The sequence below is a fragment of the Oryctolagus cuniculus genome, chromosome 10 (assembly GCF_964237555.1).
Source record: "Oryctolagus cuniculus chromosome 10, mOryCun1.1, whole genome shotgun sequence".
Classification (NCBI taxonomy): Eukaryota; Metazoa; Chordata; class Mammalia; order Lagomorpha; family Leporidae; genus Oryctolagus; species Oryctolagus cuniculus.
This window is the reverse complement of record NC_091441.1, coordinates 45158824-45174224: the sequence shown is the minus strand read 5'-3', so window position 1 is coordinate 45174224 and position 15401 is coordinate 45158824. Positions and strand designations below refer to the sequence as shown.

At 45.1% G+C, this 15401-nt stretch overlaps 1 protein-coding gene and 1 pseudogene across 2 annotated transcripts in view; both read right to left on the bottom strand.

The window, feature by feature from the left end:
• GAREM1 (GRB2 associated regulator of MAPK1 subtype 1) overlaps nt 1–14046 on the bottom strand; it is a 247930-nt gene extending 233884 nt beyond the window's left edge. The window contains exon 1 of one of the 2 annotated variants that reach the window (XM_008261187.4): nt 13523–14046. In XM_008261187.4, coding sequence (XP_008259409.1) covers nt 13523–13643 — 121 coding nt within the window. In that variant the 5' untranslated portion in view covers nt 13644–14046. The remainder of the gene's footprint in view (nt 1–13522) is intronic. The other variant, XM_002713492.5, reaches the window with a different exon arrangement.
• LOC103349320 (CMP-sialic acid transporter pseudogene) lies at nt 2483–4054 on the bottom strand (annotated as a pseudogene).
• Nucleotides 14047–15401: the final 1355 nt, after the last annotated feature.

Here is a 15401-nt window from a genome sequence, read left to right as displayed (position 1 = left end):
GTATTTCAAATAAATAAAATAAATCTTAAAAAAAAAGTTCCTGGCTTCGGATTGGCACTGCTCCTGCTGTTGTGGCCATCTGGGGAGTGAACCAGCAGATGAAAACCACCCCCTTCCCCCATCGCCTCTCTAATAAAATAAACAAATCGTTAAAAGGAAAAAAAAAAAAAAACTTCCTTGCAATGTTATCCACCTTCAGTGGCTCCCCTCCTTTTAACTGGTTAAAGAAGAGACCAAAATAAACAGAAAAAATAACTGTAGAGTATCTTTATAAAGCTTTCCGTTCCTTGGTATTTATTTTTAAGTAGTAATCTGAACCTTCTAGAGTGCAAGCGCTTGCTCAGGTTCTCTCTTTAGACACAATGAATTCAATTGTTTTTAATGTCTTTTTTTTTTTTTTTTTTTTTTTTTTTGACAGGCAGAGTTAGACAGTGAGAGAGTTACAGACAGAGAGAAAGGTCTTCCTTCCGTTGGTTCACTCCCCAAATGGCTGCTACGGCTGGTGTGCTGGACTGATCTGAAGCCAGGAGCCAGGTGCTTCCTCCTAGTCTCCCATGCGGGTGCAGGGCCCAAGCACTTGGGCCATCCTCCACTGCACTCCCGGGCCACAGCAGAGAGCTGGACTGGAAGAGGAGCAACCGGGATAGAATCCAGCACCCCAACCGGGACTAGAACCCGGGGTGCCGGCGCCGCAGGTGGAGGATTAACCAAGTGAGCCACGGCGCCGGCTTTAATGTCTTTTAATTGATGCTTGAACAGAAGATTCTGAGGGTCAGTGGCCCACAGGTGAAAAATGGATCCTGGATTATGTTAAATGTTCAAGCTGAAACAGACTAACACATGAAGAGACTCAGGAGCAGGAGGTAAGAGTGGAATAAATGAATGAGAGTTCTCTGATGCTGAGGGTCCCCTGTCTGCCCAGGGCTGCTAAGGGGAGCTGGCAGCAATCCAAATTGAATACAGCATCCTCATAGACAAGGTCCTGCAGTTTCATTCACTTGAGCCTGCTCAGGCCCTTCATTAACCTCTGTTTTGAATGGAGGACAGACTGTTAGAACCAGTGCCTTCTAATGATCCACAAGGTAACAGATGCGTTTAAAAACGGAAACATAAACATTAACCCTTTTCTGTTTCTAGATATTTTAACATAGTTCCCTATGAAAAGGAGAAAAACTTACATAGTGAAGTATGGCAAGAGAAAATCATCATCTTAAAAAAAACGATGTGGTTAAGGAAAGTTTACTCAGTGGATAAAAAAACAACAGAACTCATTATAAATCTGGACAGGGAATCATCCACGCACACTATGCAGTTACATCTATGCTACAACCAGGCCTAATCATAACGGCGTACTATACATGATAAATATTAACTGGACTAACAGATTTTTTCATAACCATAAAAAAACTCATATTCCTTTTTTAAGTTCAATAGCTTGGTATTTATCAAACAACATTAAGCCATCAACGCCCAAGTGGTATATAAATACTTCATCTAGGTTAAAAATTAGCAGTATCAATTAAAATGACTTGCCCTGCAATTTAAGTAAAAAGGGACTTGGGAACATCTTTTCCTCTTCTTTTTCTTCTTCTTTTACCACTATGTAATACTCCTGCAAGAGCATAAAAGGAAACTCATTGTCTGGGATTAAGACTGTATGGCTTCAAGTCAATCTTGGGGCTATTCTAGGAAGATGACAACTGTACCAAATTAGCAGTTGTAGTTTTCTATCTCTATTTGAACCAAGTGGCTTGCCTTGCTTACAAGTAAAATTGCTGCTGCCCAGATCTGAGGATCAGGCCACCAATTGTAGTAAGACTTCCCTAGTTTCAAAGATTTATGCTACTCCAGTTCATATATTCAGGTGTCAGTGAAGAGCATAATGATAACAAAAATTAAAAATTCACTGCATGACAACACATAATATGTAAAGGAAGCATTTTAATCCATTTCAGAATGAAAGAACAAGAAAGTAAAAAATTTACAAATTTATAAATTACTTTTCAGAAATAACTTAGATTATTGATAATTATGGCCCTAACAAACATTTTACAAACCACAATGGCCCCTAAGTCCCATTTTTCCCTGCTGCTAATCTGAGGGTCCACCATATTAGCTTCTTCCTTTTTTTTTTTTTTTACAAATAAATTAATTTTATTGCTGAATTTTCCATTGACATTATAGAAATATTTTTAAAAACACTGAAATAACACAAATTATTTGACAGTCTAACAGTTAACCTCACTTTATAAAAAAAAAGTACAAAAGTAACAGACTTTTTAAAAAAAAAATAAAGTACATCTTCTAACAGCAAAGAAAATAGGAAGCAGATAATGAATGGCACAAATATAGGATTAAAGGAGTACCCAGTCGCCACCCAGAGATCATTGTCTGAGCTATGAAATAGATTCCACTTGCCGAGTTACACATTCAGTTGTTTCTGAACTAGCCTGTTTTGTTTTTGCCTTTCTCTTGTAAAAAAAAAAAAAAAAAAAAAAAAGAGGGCTTTACAGCTGCTAGGACAAAATACTCTATGTGAATTTTGGAGAACTTTGAGGGGTTGTTCTTCTCTCCTGGTACCTGAACAAGAGAACAGTTAATGCAGAAATGGCTTTGGCACTTCAACCATTAAACATTGTCTCAAACCTACTTATTTGGATGTTGTAGCCTCACATGATTTTTTTACATACTGTGTCACCTCCATACTTTTCATGTATCATATATATATATATATATACAATAATAAAATTCCTTCATTTTAAAATACTACTTGACCCCATTTGGCCCAGATTAAATCTCCGTATTAACAATTCACTGAGATAGCTTGTTTCTTGATTCTTATGCCATGTGGTTAATGTTTTTGTTGTTTTTATTGTTTAAGCTACCTTAAGGTTCTAGCATAATTTTTTTTTAATTTTTTTTTTTTTTTGACAGAGTTAGACAGTGAGAGAGAGAGAGACAGAGAGAAAGGTCTTCCTTTTTCCGTTGGTTCACCCCCCAAGTGGCCACTACGGCCAGTGCATTGCGGCTGGCGCGCTCGCTGATCTGAAGCCAGGAGCCAAGTGCTTCCTCCTGGTCTCCCATGCGGGTGCAGGGCCCAAGGGCCTGGGCCAAACTCCACTGCACTCCCGGGTCACAGCAGAGAGCTGGACTGGAAGAGGAGCAACCGGGACAGAATCCGGTGCCCCAACCGGGACTAGAACCCGGGGTGCTGGCACGGCAGGCGGAGGATTAGCCTGGTGAGCCGAGGCGCCAGCCAAGGTTCTAGTATAATGTAAATAGTTGAGTCATCTCTCTTCAGGCTCAAATCACACACCAATGATTCTTTCTTTTGAAGCTGTTTCTCCTTGTTGAATAGATGTAGTATCTTGTCTGGGTAGTCCATAGAAATAGATGGAAATACATACAAGAACGGTGCCCAGAGTAAAGATAAGTGTTATCTGTAAGCCAAACAGGGTCACTGACGCAATGGTAGAAAGCACAATGGCTGTGCAGCAGAAAAGCCTTTCATGATGTTGTCTGTGTACCTGACCACCACAGAAATGTAAAGGCCTCCAACACTGGCCAGAAAGATGACAAACCAGACATAATGTGACACCATAGAAAAATCCTTTCTCTTTAATTTTAGCTCCATCTGACAAGTAGACGCCAACTAATGTCACAACAATCTCTGATAGATACATCTGAATATTTCTAACCCAAAAGGAAGTGTCTGAACTCTTTAAAACTTTTTCAAAACACACTCCTGCAAATCCTGAGCACAACACAGCAATAGCTATGGCACCAAACCCTAATAACGGATTTTGTTCCACCACAACTTATGTAGCTTGGGCTGGTTTCCACTGTACAAGTGTGATTCCATCATACAGCATAAAAACTGAAATCCACTATAATTTGCTGAATGCCCTATTTAATATTAAAACAGTACATAATGCAGGACAGGGAATCTTCAATTGATAGGTCACCTGTTCACTGCTGCATCTAGATTGCTAAGGGCTAGGAAAGCCATGTTGTACTGAAAAGCATATACCAGTGATGGTACACTTAGCTTCATCAGTTCTTTGGGGCTCCCAAAGACATTTTCACTTAGAGACGTCTTGAATCTACCCAGACTACCAGTAACCCTCTTACAACAGCCATGGTTCTCAGACAGCCCTGCATGGAACTCTTTAGTTTCAATCTATATATTTAAGAATGTAACACAGGGCTGGCGCTGTGGCATAGCAGGTAAAGCTGCCACCTGCAGTTCTGGCATCCCATATTGGCACCGGTTTGAGTCCCGGCTGCTCCACTGCTTTTTTTTTTTTTTTTAAAGATTTTATTTATTTATTTATTTGAGAGGTAGAGCTATAGATAGTGAGAGACAGAGACAGACAGGAAGGTCTTCCTTCCATTGGTTCCCTCCCCAGATGGCTGCAACGGCCGAAGCTGTGCCAATCTGAAGCCAGGAGCCAGGTGCTTCCTCCCGGTCTCCCATGCGGGTGCAGGGGCCATCTTCCACTGCTTTCCCAGGCCATAGCAGAGAGCTGGTTTAGAAGAGGGGCAACCAGGACTAGAACCGGCGCCCATATGGGATGCTGGCGCCACAGGCAGAGTATTAACCTACTGCGCCACGGAGCTGGCCAACTAATATGATTCTTAAAAACTCTATGACACTACTTTTACCTTCTTGTAATAAACGAGGAAGCAAGGCAAAGAGAAAAAACCCAGCCAACATCATACAGCTCCACTTCTGACACAGCTCTCTACTATGGCCTGGGAAAATAGTGGAAGATTGTCCAGGTTCTTGGGCCCCTGCACCTGTGTGGGAGACCCAGAAGAAGCTCCTGGCTTCAGATCAGCACAGCTCCAGCCATTGAGGCCATCTGGGGAGTGAACCAGAGGATAGAAGACCTCTGTCTCTGCCTCTCTGTAAGTCTGCCTTTCAAATAAATAAATCTTAAAAAAAATACATATATATATATTGCATATCTCAAATGAAACAAAAGTGAAATTCTACTTCAGATTCTCAGAGACAATAGCTTTAGTAACATAGATATTTTAGGTCTTGTAGTTTTTAATACTGAAAATTATTCATTTATTTATCAATTCCTTATTGAGTGCCACCTACATGCCAGGCATGTACAGGGAGCTAGGAAATAATAAAAATAATTTTAGATGTCTTTAACCTGAAACTCAAGTCAATCGCCATAAGAAATCGGGTACAGGAGTAGGGTGGGGAACTGGGAATGTCTTCTCCAAGAATCCCATGAAATGCAGAATACTTCAGCAGGTATTTTATATTTTGCCAACTATAACAAAACAATACATAAACCAGCAATAACAGTCATTCTTCTCTTGCACATAGTAGCTGGTGTTCTTAAGACTGATGGGGAAGGTGGGACGGGACATACAAGTCTTCCTAGAATGGCAGCTCGGTAAGTGAGAAGACAGATACCTCAGGACTCTCAAAAATAAACGAGTTCACAAGCTGGTCCACAAGAACTCACTATTTCAATAAGGCAGCCAATGAGTGAAGGAGACTAAAATATTCCCTCTTTAAACTATGATGCAGATGGTCACAACAGTCAAACTCATTCTCCTTTTACAGATGAACTGAGTGTCTTAAGATTTTCACTGGCAGTGTGGACATTCATCTCATTGAAGATCTTCAAAACAGCGATCTTACCTGAAAAACAAGGATGCTGAAGGAGCAGCATACAAACCTTGCCTTTGGGTCTAAATGCCCATTCCCTGCTACCACCTGCTGTCTAATTCTTTTCTCCTAATTTTTTAGATTTGACCAGTAGTCAGAATAGGTGATAAACAGAGGAAAGTAAAAGTATATAGCATATAAAAGAACACTGAAGAGATTTGGTTATCACTCACTTTGTGCATAACATTAGGCACAGTTTTCCTGCCAACTGTTATATAACTATAAATAATTTAAGAAACTTTGAACAGTAAAAGCAATTCATTATTCCATGTTTAAAAAAAAGATTCAAGTGTCTAAGGTTATCATTTTGGTACCACTTTGGTCAGTCACGTGATTCTGGATTAAGTCAAGTTTCTTTCCTAACTTTTTGCTCTGGTCTCTCCCAATTCAGTCTTGGGTTGGTTTATAACACTTTCGGATAAAGACATCACACCTTTTTACAACCTGTGGATTACTAGATCAATAATCTAGACTACTCAAAAGGAAACAGATTAAACTCACCCAGAGCAATTCTCTGAGTTTCTTTATCTATGCAAGAATAAAAATCTACTCATTATTCAGTTTACCACTCCTGCCTAAAGATACCCTGAATCTTTTCCCCCAGCAACCTGCACCCCCACCAATCCTCCTTAGGCACATGGTTTTGCAACACACAGGGATCTCATATATATTACTACACTGAATTCTCAAAGTAAAGGGTAGCAGCTCCAGGAGGACAGAGGTTTTTGCCTGGTTTGTTCAGCACTACAGTCCCAACTCTATACACAGGGCTGGTCACACATTAGCCTAATAAATATTAGTAGAATGAAAAAACAAATGACTAATTCTGAGGTACACAGGCAAATACAATGTCCATTTTTCCTGCGTGAGAAAACTACAAATCAAATCAAAGGGGTGAGAGATCTGATCAAGATCGCATTGCTATGAAATGTCAGTATCCGTACTGGAACAGAGGTCTCTTAGCTCCAAATCTGGGATCCTTTAAATCACTTTTTTCCTACTCGGAGCACATATACCTTCTTACAATACCAAATGCTAGGAGAAATGAAGCCCTAAGACAAGCAAAGCACATTTTCCTGGAACAAGACCCAACACACTGTTACTTTAGGGAAAAACATATTACATCAATATGTTGATGCAGAGCAATCATCAATCGTGGGCTAGATTTTGAGAGCTTACATCAATTTCAAAGATGAGACATGGATCTAGAGAGACTTGACATTTGCAAGCAACCATGTGGAGCCTCCCAGGATCTATGTGTGTTTTTCCTTTAGTCCTCTAGCCTCCAGAGTTGTAAACAACAAAGCTGCAGAAGTACCTGAGCACAAAGCAAAGACCAATGCTCCCACAGCCCCCATACACCTAAGGCTCCACACAGCTAGGAAGGAGAGGCTCCGACTGTTCTGTTTAGCTGTCCCCAGCACCTGTCCAATATCTTTTTCTTGCCCTCTTGTCAGTCTGTGCAGCGTTGGTCTCCCTTTCTCTTTCAGGAAACAGGGCCACTAAGTCATCTTTTACTGCCCCAGGGTATATGCTAGAAGCAAAGCCAGCACCATCACAGCTGTAAGGGAATCAGCTTACAGATCTCCATTTTCCCACTATACGCTTGGAAACTGTCCTTCAACTCCTCCCTCCACAAAGGTCCTTTCCCTACTCTACAAAATGAAGGCATCTGCATTGCCTTCCCCAGGTCTTTCTAAAATGCATTGCCATGAGATGCGAACATGAAAAGCATAAAAATGCTGATGCAGTGGAGAGGTGATAGTGTCCAGTATTTGAGTAACTTCTATAAGTCAGGTAGCTTCCATTCTTTGTTTTAAAACACTAGAAATCTTGAAATACAAAGAGTCATATGATCAAAAGAATTATAAAATATTGGATTTCAATGTATATACTTCTTTGCTACAGAAAGGAGACAGGGTGATCAATAAAACACTGGCAGGCATTGAGTTATATTACATTGGGATAATATTCTATACAGAAGAAGGGAAATGGAAATAGGAATTTAAGACGATAAAGAAAAGGTGTAGGGCCAGGGTTTTCAACTGCCACTTGTGACACTGGCATCCCACAGCAGTGAGTCCCAGCTGCTCCCCTTCTGATTCAACTCTCTGCTAATGCACCTAGGAAGCAGCAGACAAATGGCTCAAGTACTTGATCCCTGCCTGCCACCCACAAGGAATAACAATGGATTTCCTGGCTCCTGCTTTTGGCTTGGCCCAGCCCTGGCTGTCGAGGGCATCTGGGGAATGAACCAATGGATGGAAGATCTCTTTCTCTCCCTCTGTCATTCTTTCAAATAAACACATAATTTTTTAAAAAAAATGTGTTTAAAAAGAGAAGGTGTAAAATGTTTAACTACTGAACTTAGCCATGCATTTTTTAAAAAAATGGTATTGGGAATGAAATATAAATTGTATTCTTTTGTAAAGTGATGCAACAATTTAACTTAAAATGCTAATGTTTACAATATGCTAAAAATTATATCCTTTGAGTATGAAAATGTTTAGCAATTAAGTTAAAAGTATCCTTAGGGTATAGAATGCATATGTTCTGGAATCTATGGGAGTAAAAACTTGGAAGAATCCTGCTGTAGCCTAAGCCTTTCTGAGATGAAATAATAAGGAGAGAAACTGAACAATTTCCCACCAACCCAGTTTCAAGTCCAGATGATTGGAGGCAGAACGGGGATTAGCACTCTCTCCGCACTTCTCTTGGTCCTAGGCACATTTGTTGAAACTGGCTCTACAACCAACAATTTACCAGGGTTGATCATCTGAAATATCTAACCTGAAATGCATTGCTGACCAGGTTAGACCTCAGCTGATTAGATGCATCTTATCAAATCTCTGGATGGGACTTGCTACAGTGTCTTCCTTTGGGGTTCTCAAGAAAGATTTGTAGGGCCTTAATTTAACCCATAAAAGGCTCAAAAATTTGGTATTTCTCTTATCACACAGACAAATTTCACCACTGTGGATTGTAAAATTGGATGCATCTAGCTGACTAGCATTTTAGGAGAGACACGCATCCTGCAATGAAGTGCAGAGAGCTTTATATATTGTAGGCTTAGTATTTTACATATTGCCAGTGTGCAAAGAAGTCATCTCGACAGACACACCTGCAAACCCGAAGTCCCCAAACTCCCTTTCTTCCTTCTTCCTCGGATTCTGTAAGCTCTCTCTTCCCCTCTGCCTCTTGCAAGAATTCTTCTCGGCCCCTCCTTGGGGAAGCAGAAAGTCATCTACATATGATGGATGACGCCAGCACTTAATTCGGTGTCTACACAGTTTTAAAAATATTGACTTTCCGGTCCTCAAGCTCTCCGAGAGACAGTGAGGCTATTTAGAGCAGACGTCAGACCTACTCCACACCTCCTCTCCTTTAGCACGCGAGGTAGCATAGCCTGAGATAAGAGGTCAGCAGTCAGAGACATAAAGTCGGCTGGAAATCCCACTCCTCCACTTCCTGTCTTTCAATTTCTAAGAGTCCCAAAGTCCTTAAAATAGGGTTGCTGAGGATCGGAGACACTATGAAGGTACTTTACAAAGTTCATGGAAAATGCAATTTGAAGATAAATTTATTTTGGTGAAAATAATTTTGAAATCTACACATTTTTTCATAATACATATGTTCCATGAACATTTGGAGACTTCTTGTATGCATGCATTTCAAAATTCTTTCTACCAAAACATGAGTATCTTTTAATTCCATTTTCAATGAACTTACTGAAGTACTCACCTATATTTATATACACACATATACAGAATTTAAAAACATACCAACATAGTTGTTATTCAATAACAGTTACAAAATTTGATTTTTAATGTTTTCATGACTGCTTAAAATTAGCCAATATTTATCTCTTGGCATAATGTCAACTGGTAGCATGTTTTTCATTTTCTTTCTACTCTCTTTTAAAACAAGTGATTTGGAAAATGACTACCTTTCATGTCTAAGTATGTGGTGGGCGTGTGTGTGGAAAATGTACCTGCAGTACTAAAACTGGCAAAAAGACATCACGAGATGAGGACTGAAAGAAACCCGAGAGTTCAGGATAGCATTTATAAATCAGGCAGCATGTCCCTAACCTGTTCGAAATGCTGCTGCAGAACATGTTTTAAAAAATGAGTACAGGGTTAGGCCGGCGCTGTGGCTCACTAGGCTAATCCTCCACCTTGCGGCGCCGGCACACCAGGTTCTAGTCCCGGTCAGGGCGTCAGATTCTGTCCCGGTTGCCCCTCTTCCAGGCCAGCTCTCTGCTGTGGCCCGGGAGTGCAGTGGAGGATGGCCCATGTCCTTGGGCCCTGCACCCCATGGGAGACCAGGAGAAGTACCTGGCTCCTGCCTTCGGATCAGCGTGGTGCGCCGGACACAGTGCGCCGGCCGCGCCGGCCATTGGAGGGTGAACCAACGGCAAAGGAAGACCTTTCTCTCTCTCTCTCTCTCACTGTCCACTCTGCCTGTCAAAAAAACAAAAACAAAAAAAATGAGTACAGGGGCCAGCACTGTGGTGCAGTGGGTTAACATCCTGGCCTGAAGTGCTGGCATCCCATATGGGTGCCGATTCGAGACCCAACTGCTTCACTTCCGATCCAGCTCTCTGCTGTGGCCTGGGAAAGCAGTGGAGGATGGCCCCGGTCCTTGGGTCTCTGCATCCACATGGGGGACCCGGGGGAAGCTCCTGGCTCCTGGCTTTGGATGGGCATAGCTCCGGCCACTGTGGCCAGATAGTGAACGATCAGATGGAAGACCTCTCTCTCTCTCTGTGCCTCTCCTCTCTGTGTAACTCTTTCAAATAAATAAATAAATCTTTAAAAAAATGAGTACAGAGGAGCTGGCACTGTAGCTCAGTAGGTTAAGCCATGGCCTGCAGTACCAGCATCCCATATGAGCACTGGTTCAAGTCCCGAATGCTCCACTTCCATCCTGGGAAAGCAGTGGAGGATGGCCCAAGTGCTTGTGCCCCTGCACCCACAGGGGAGAACTGGAAGAAGCTCCTGGTTTCAGCCCAGGTTGCAGTCATTTGGGGAGTGAACCAATGGATGGAAGAGATCTCTCTCTCTCTCTCTCTCTCTCTCTCTCTCTCTCTCTCCTTCTCTCTTTAACCTTGCTTTTCAGGTACATAAATTAATCTTCACAAAAAAAAAAATGCGTACAGAATGTACAGTTGACTCTTAAAAGTCTACCCAAATTACAATGTTAAAATAGGATTTCCCCTCATCAGATTAGCTAAGTTTAAACCAAAAGAAACAGATACTTAATATTCTAAGGGTGTGGGGAGGTAGTACTCCCACAGCCTTTATATTAGGGTAAAGGAGTCTAACTCAGTCTCCAAAGCAATCTGACACTATGTATCAAGGAATTAAAGTGCATTCAGGAGGAGGCCTTTGTCACAGTGGTTAAGACACTGCTTGGGTCACTCCAATCCCATATCAGCGTGTCACAGCTCCTGTACCCTACTTCGGTTTCCTGCTAATGCACACTCTGGGAGGCAGATAACTGGCTCAGGTTTTTGGGTTCTTGCTACCCACATAAGAGACACAGACTGAGACCCTGGCTGCCAACTTCAGCCTGGCCCAATACCAGCTATTGCAAACATTTAGGGAATGAACCAATGGATGGAAGCTCGCTCACTTGCTCTCTCTCTGACTCTACCTTTCAAATAAAATAAAAATAAATATATTTTTAAAAACGGATCCACATGCTTATTCAGCAAGGTAGGAATATATTATAACCAAGAGTGTACAACGGTATTCATTATATCATAAATTACTACAAAAATTGAAACAACCTAATATTAGTTCACGACAGGGGACTCGACTATAATGGTACAGCCCTCCTGTGGAATACTATGTCGCTATTAAAAACCATTTTAGCAAAAAATATTTAAATGAGATGGGACTGATAAGTGAAAGAGGCAAAGTATAAAGTGGAATTGGCTATGCATGTGTGTCATTGCATGTGCCAGCACATTTTCCACTGTGTGTGCCAGTGTGTGCATGACAGTGTGTGCCACTGTGCTGCTGCATAAGCCAATGTGATTCTCAAGCAGCAATAAGAGAAACTTACAATAAAGAATTGGAATTACACATAGTGCTCAAAATCCATTCCACAGCTTGAAAGGACACAGTGTTAAGACTTACAACCCACGTCCTAATTTTAAAGAGAAGTGTGGGATGAGTACACTGCTGATTCAGAGCCTTTTTATGAATGGCAGAGACAGGGAAGCGGGTAATAAAAGTTATGTCCGAAGACTGATTTGCCTCTTCAAACTTCGAGGTTAATGAAGCTTCTGAGTGACTTTCGCACCACATGCAACAATGCTCTCTGCCCAGTGAAGTTTTGGCAGAGCCCAGGGATGCAAGAAGCTTGCAAAAGGTGAGATCTCACAACCTTCCAATATCCATAGCTGTGCACAGCTGAGCAAGAAAGAAATGAAACACAGAACACACACAGTCTGCAGATGCATCCTTGCAGCACAAAACATCTTCCCACCCCCTCTCAGGCAGAAATGTCTCAGCACACCTGTATGCCCCTGCATGCAACAGCCATCCTCAGCTGCACTTAAGTGCCCACTCAGTGCCCACCACTGCCACCAACCATCCAACAAGATGAGCAGGTGTGCCAGGATTGTTTCCCAGCCTTTGCGAACTTTTCTGCATTGACTTTTCACATCAGCCCCTCCCCCCCCACACACAGGTAAGAAACAGAATAAAAAACGCCTTTGGTCATTACCACAGCTCACATTACACACTCCCTTCCCCAGAAAACAAGGAATAATCCAAGTGCCAGAGACTCAAAATGACATCTTTCTGTTCCAAGCTGTTCTACTTGGCCTGTGTGTGTGGCCATAGCTGGCTCTGCCCGCCTGCCTGGGTCCAGGGGCTTCCAGTCATTCCCCACCCCCACTCCGCCCCACCCCCACCTCACCCCCAAGGCTTCTTTTCTCCAAAATCTTAAGTCACATGAAGCTGCAACTCCTCTGAAGCAAAGACAATCGCATCTAAATAGCCACCTTACAAGTCACAAGTTTGAGGCTGGAAGGTGTCCCTCCCTGCTACACAGCACACTGCAGAACCGACAGGAGATCTTTGGGTGGTTTCTGGTGGTCAATTTCAGGAAATACACGTGTTTCTCAGCTCTGAGCTCCGGTTCCAAATCAATACATGTTTTAGTGACTTAATTTTTACCCCCAGGCTGGCAATAACGCTAAGCTAATAATTAACCTTAAACATACCATCACTTCTGCTGAAAACATTTTCTTCACACAGCCCTGAATTACTTTCAGTTGGGCTAAACAAAACAGACAAGCTGTAATAAAAGGTCTCTGAGAAATGTGATCCCTTTCATTGGTCACCCAGGAGATTTTCCTTTTAAATCTGCTGTTTCTTGGCGGCGGAGAGGGGGCTGGGGGAGGAAGGGAAGGGAGGAGAGCACCCAAAAGACGACGCCACCCAGAGCACAATTATTTTCGTAAGAAAGTTGCCCAAGATAACTCTTCAGGGTTTCCCAGGTTGAGAAATTCGTGCAGACGAGTAGGGAGGGACACAGCTAGCGTCCAAGATTAGTATCTGCAGAGGTTTCCCCAATGTTGATTTTTTTAAGGCGTCCTTTTTAATTATACTGCAAGGGCTCTGATTTCCACCTCTTTGGCTGCTGGCTGTAGAAGGGGAGTGGAGAGCAACGCGCCAGGGCTGCGGCAGCCGCTCGGGCCAACTTCGGCGCTGGGGGGTGGGCAGCCCACTCCCCACCGGCTCCCACCCGCCGAGCCCTGGCGCGCACACCCGCGCCGAGCCTGCGGTCCGCGCCCCGGCCGGGACTCACCGCTGTCCAGCCGCGCGATCTGGGGCAACCGGTAAGTGCTGACCAGCAGGTCGAGCGGCACGGCCACCGAGCTCCACTTCACATCCTTGAGGCTGCAGCCCAGCGAGGGCGCCGGGTCCATCGCTCCCCAGTCGCCGGCACCACCCGCGCCTCGGCGCTCGCGCTCGCGGTCTGGGGCGCGCGGGAGGCGCCGGGCAGCTCCCGCCGCGGGCAGCCGGGGGGGCGCGGCGGCTCAGGCGGCCCGCAGGGAAGGGGCCGGAGCCCGGCTCAGCTGCTGCTGCTGCTGCTGCTGCTGCTGCTGCTGCTGGGCATGGCTGGGGCGCCCCGCGTGCCCTCAAGCCCGGCGAGGACTCGGAGCAGCCCCGCGGCGGCGGCCCGGGTGGCTGCGGCGGCTCCCGCTCCGCCTCCAACTCCGGCCCCGGCTCTGCAGCTGCGGCGGCCGCCCGCTCGCCTCCTCCTCCTCTCACCCCTCCTTCCCTCCGCCTCGAGCGTGTGAGGAGGAGCCGCGGGTCTGAGGAACGCCATAGCAGCGCTCCCAGCACTGACTAATCAACAAGGTGCGAGCAACGCCTGCGCAGCGCCGGGAGACACCGCCCCCGCCCCCGCCTCCCCGGCGCCGCCCGCTCCGCCCCCCGCGCGCCCTCCGCCTCTCCGCGGCCGGGCGCGCTCGGCTCGGCTCGGCGTCGGCTCTCCGGCTGCGGTCGCCGGCGCCTGCGGCTCCGCGCTCTCCGCAAGCTTTAGCTCTCGCTCCCCCGTCCGACCGCTCAGGCTCCCTGCAGCCTCGCCGGGCGCCGCTGCGCGCACCAACCCTTCCCAGCCCCGGGCCCTTCTCGCCGCCCCAAGGTTGCCGAGCGAGCGCTGGGATCTTGCTCTTGAGTCGTGGTGCCCGGGGCCCTCTCGCTCCCACCCTGGCTATGCGTGGCTAATACGACCCGTTTTCCCCACCCCCGAACTCTTGAGGCTGCCCGGTTGCCCGGACTTCTCGGAGATAGCCTAGAGAGTCCGCAGACCCACGAGCTTGGAAAGACGCGCGTGGGCCACTCCTCGGCGTCTACTCCCCCCTAATCCTGCAACCCCAAAATGGGCTGAAAGTTACTCTCACCAGCAGGATGGCAGAGGCCGAAGCACCGAGAAGTAGCCAGACGGTGCGTGGCCGGTACCTGCATACACAAAGGTAACCATTTCTTTTAGCACCTGCGTTGTAAGCGCGAACTGCTGGAGCTGAGGTCCCCAACAGCAGTAGGCAGGCAAGGACAAGGTTACTGGGAGCCCGCTGGGGCCAGCTGTCTTCACATGCGTTTTCCTACTCAGTCTTGCAGGTTGGAGTAATTCCCTTCTGTCTACACATTATCTATACATTAGATAATTTCTCAGGATTACACAGTCCACAAAAGGCCATGCCAGGACTCGGGCCCCCGGTATTCTTTCCATGGTAAATATGTTTTCCTCAATATTTTTGCATGGCCTGCTCGCTGCATGCAGAAAGAGCTCAGAATCTGAAGTTGACGGTGGGATTCCTGTTTCTCCAAGCACACCTGATATTGGGGTGCTAACCAGTATTTAAAAACAAAACAAAACAAAAAGCACGATGTTAAGGGAACTGCGGTGAAAAACTTGTATGTCAACTCTGTGTCGTGCACACGGTGTGCAATGCATGATAAGGCAGAACAAGCACCTGCTTGCTGCACTTGCCCAGTGGCCTTCAGCACGTCCCACTCAGGTGGCAGCGCTTAAAAGATCTGTGTCGATGGATGAATCAGTCCATTCACGTTTGCAGAAAATCACAGAGATTCTTCTGCACCCACCCCCACCCCCCCACCCCCGTCCTCTCCCTTGAAAGCATTGGCGATGGTTTTCCCAAAATTCTTCTGCTAAAAAT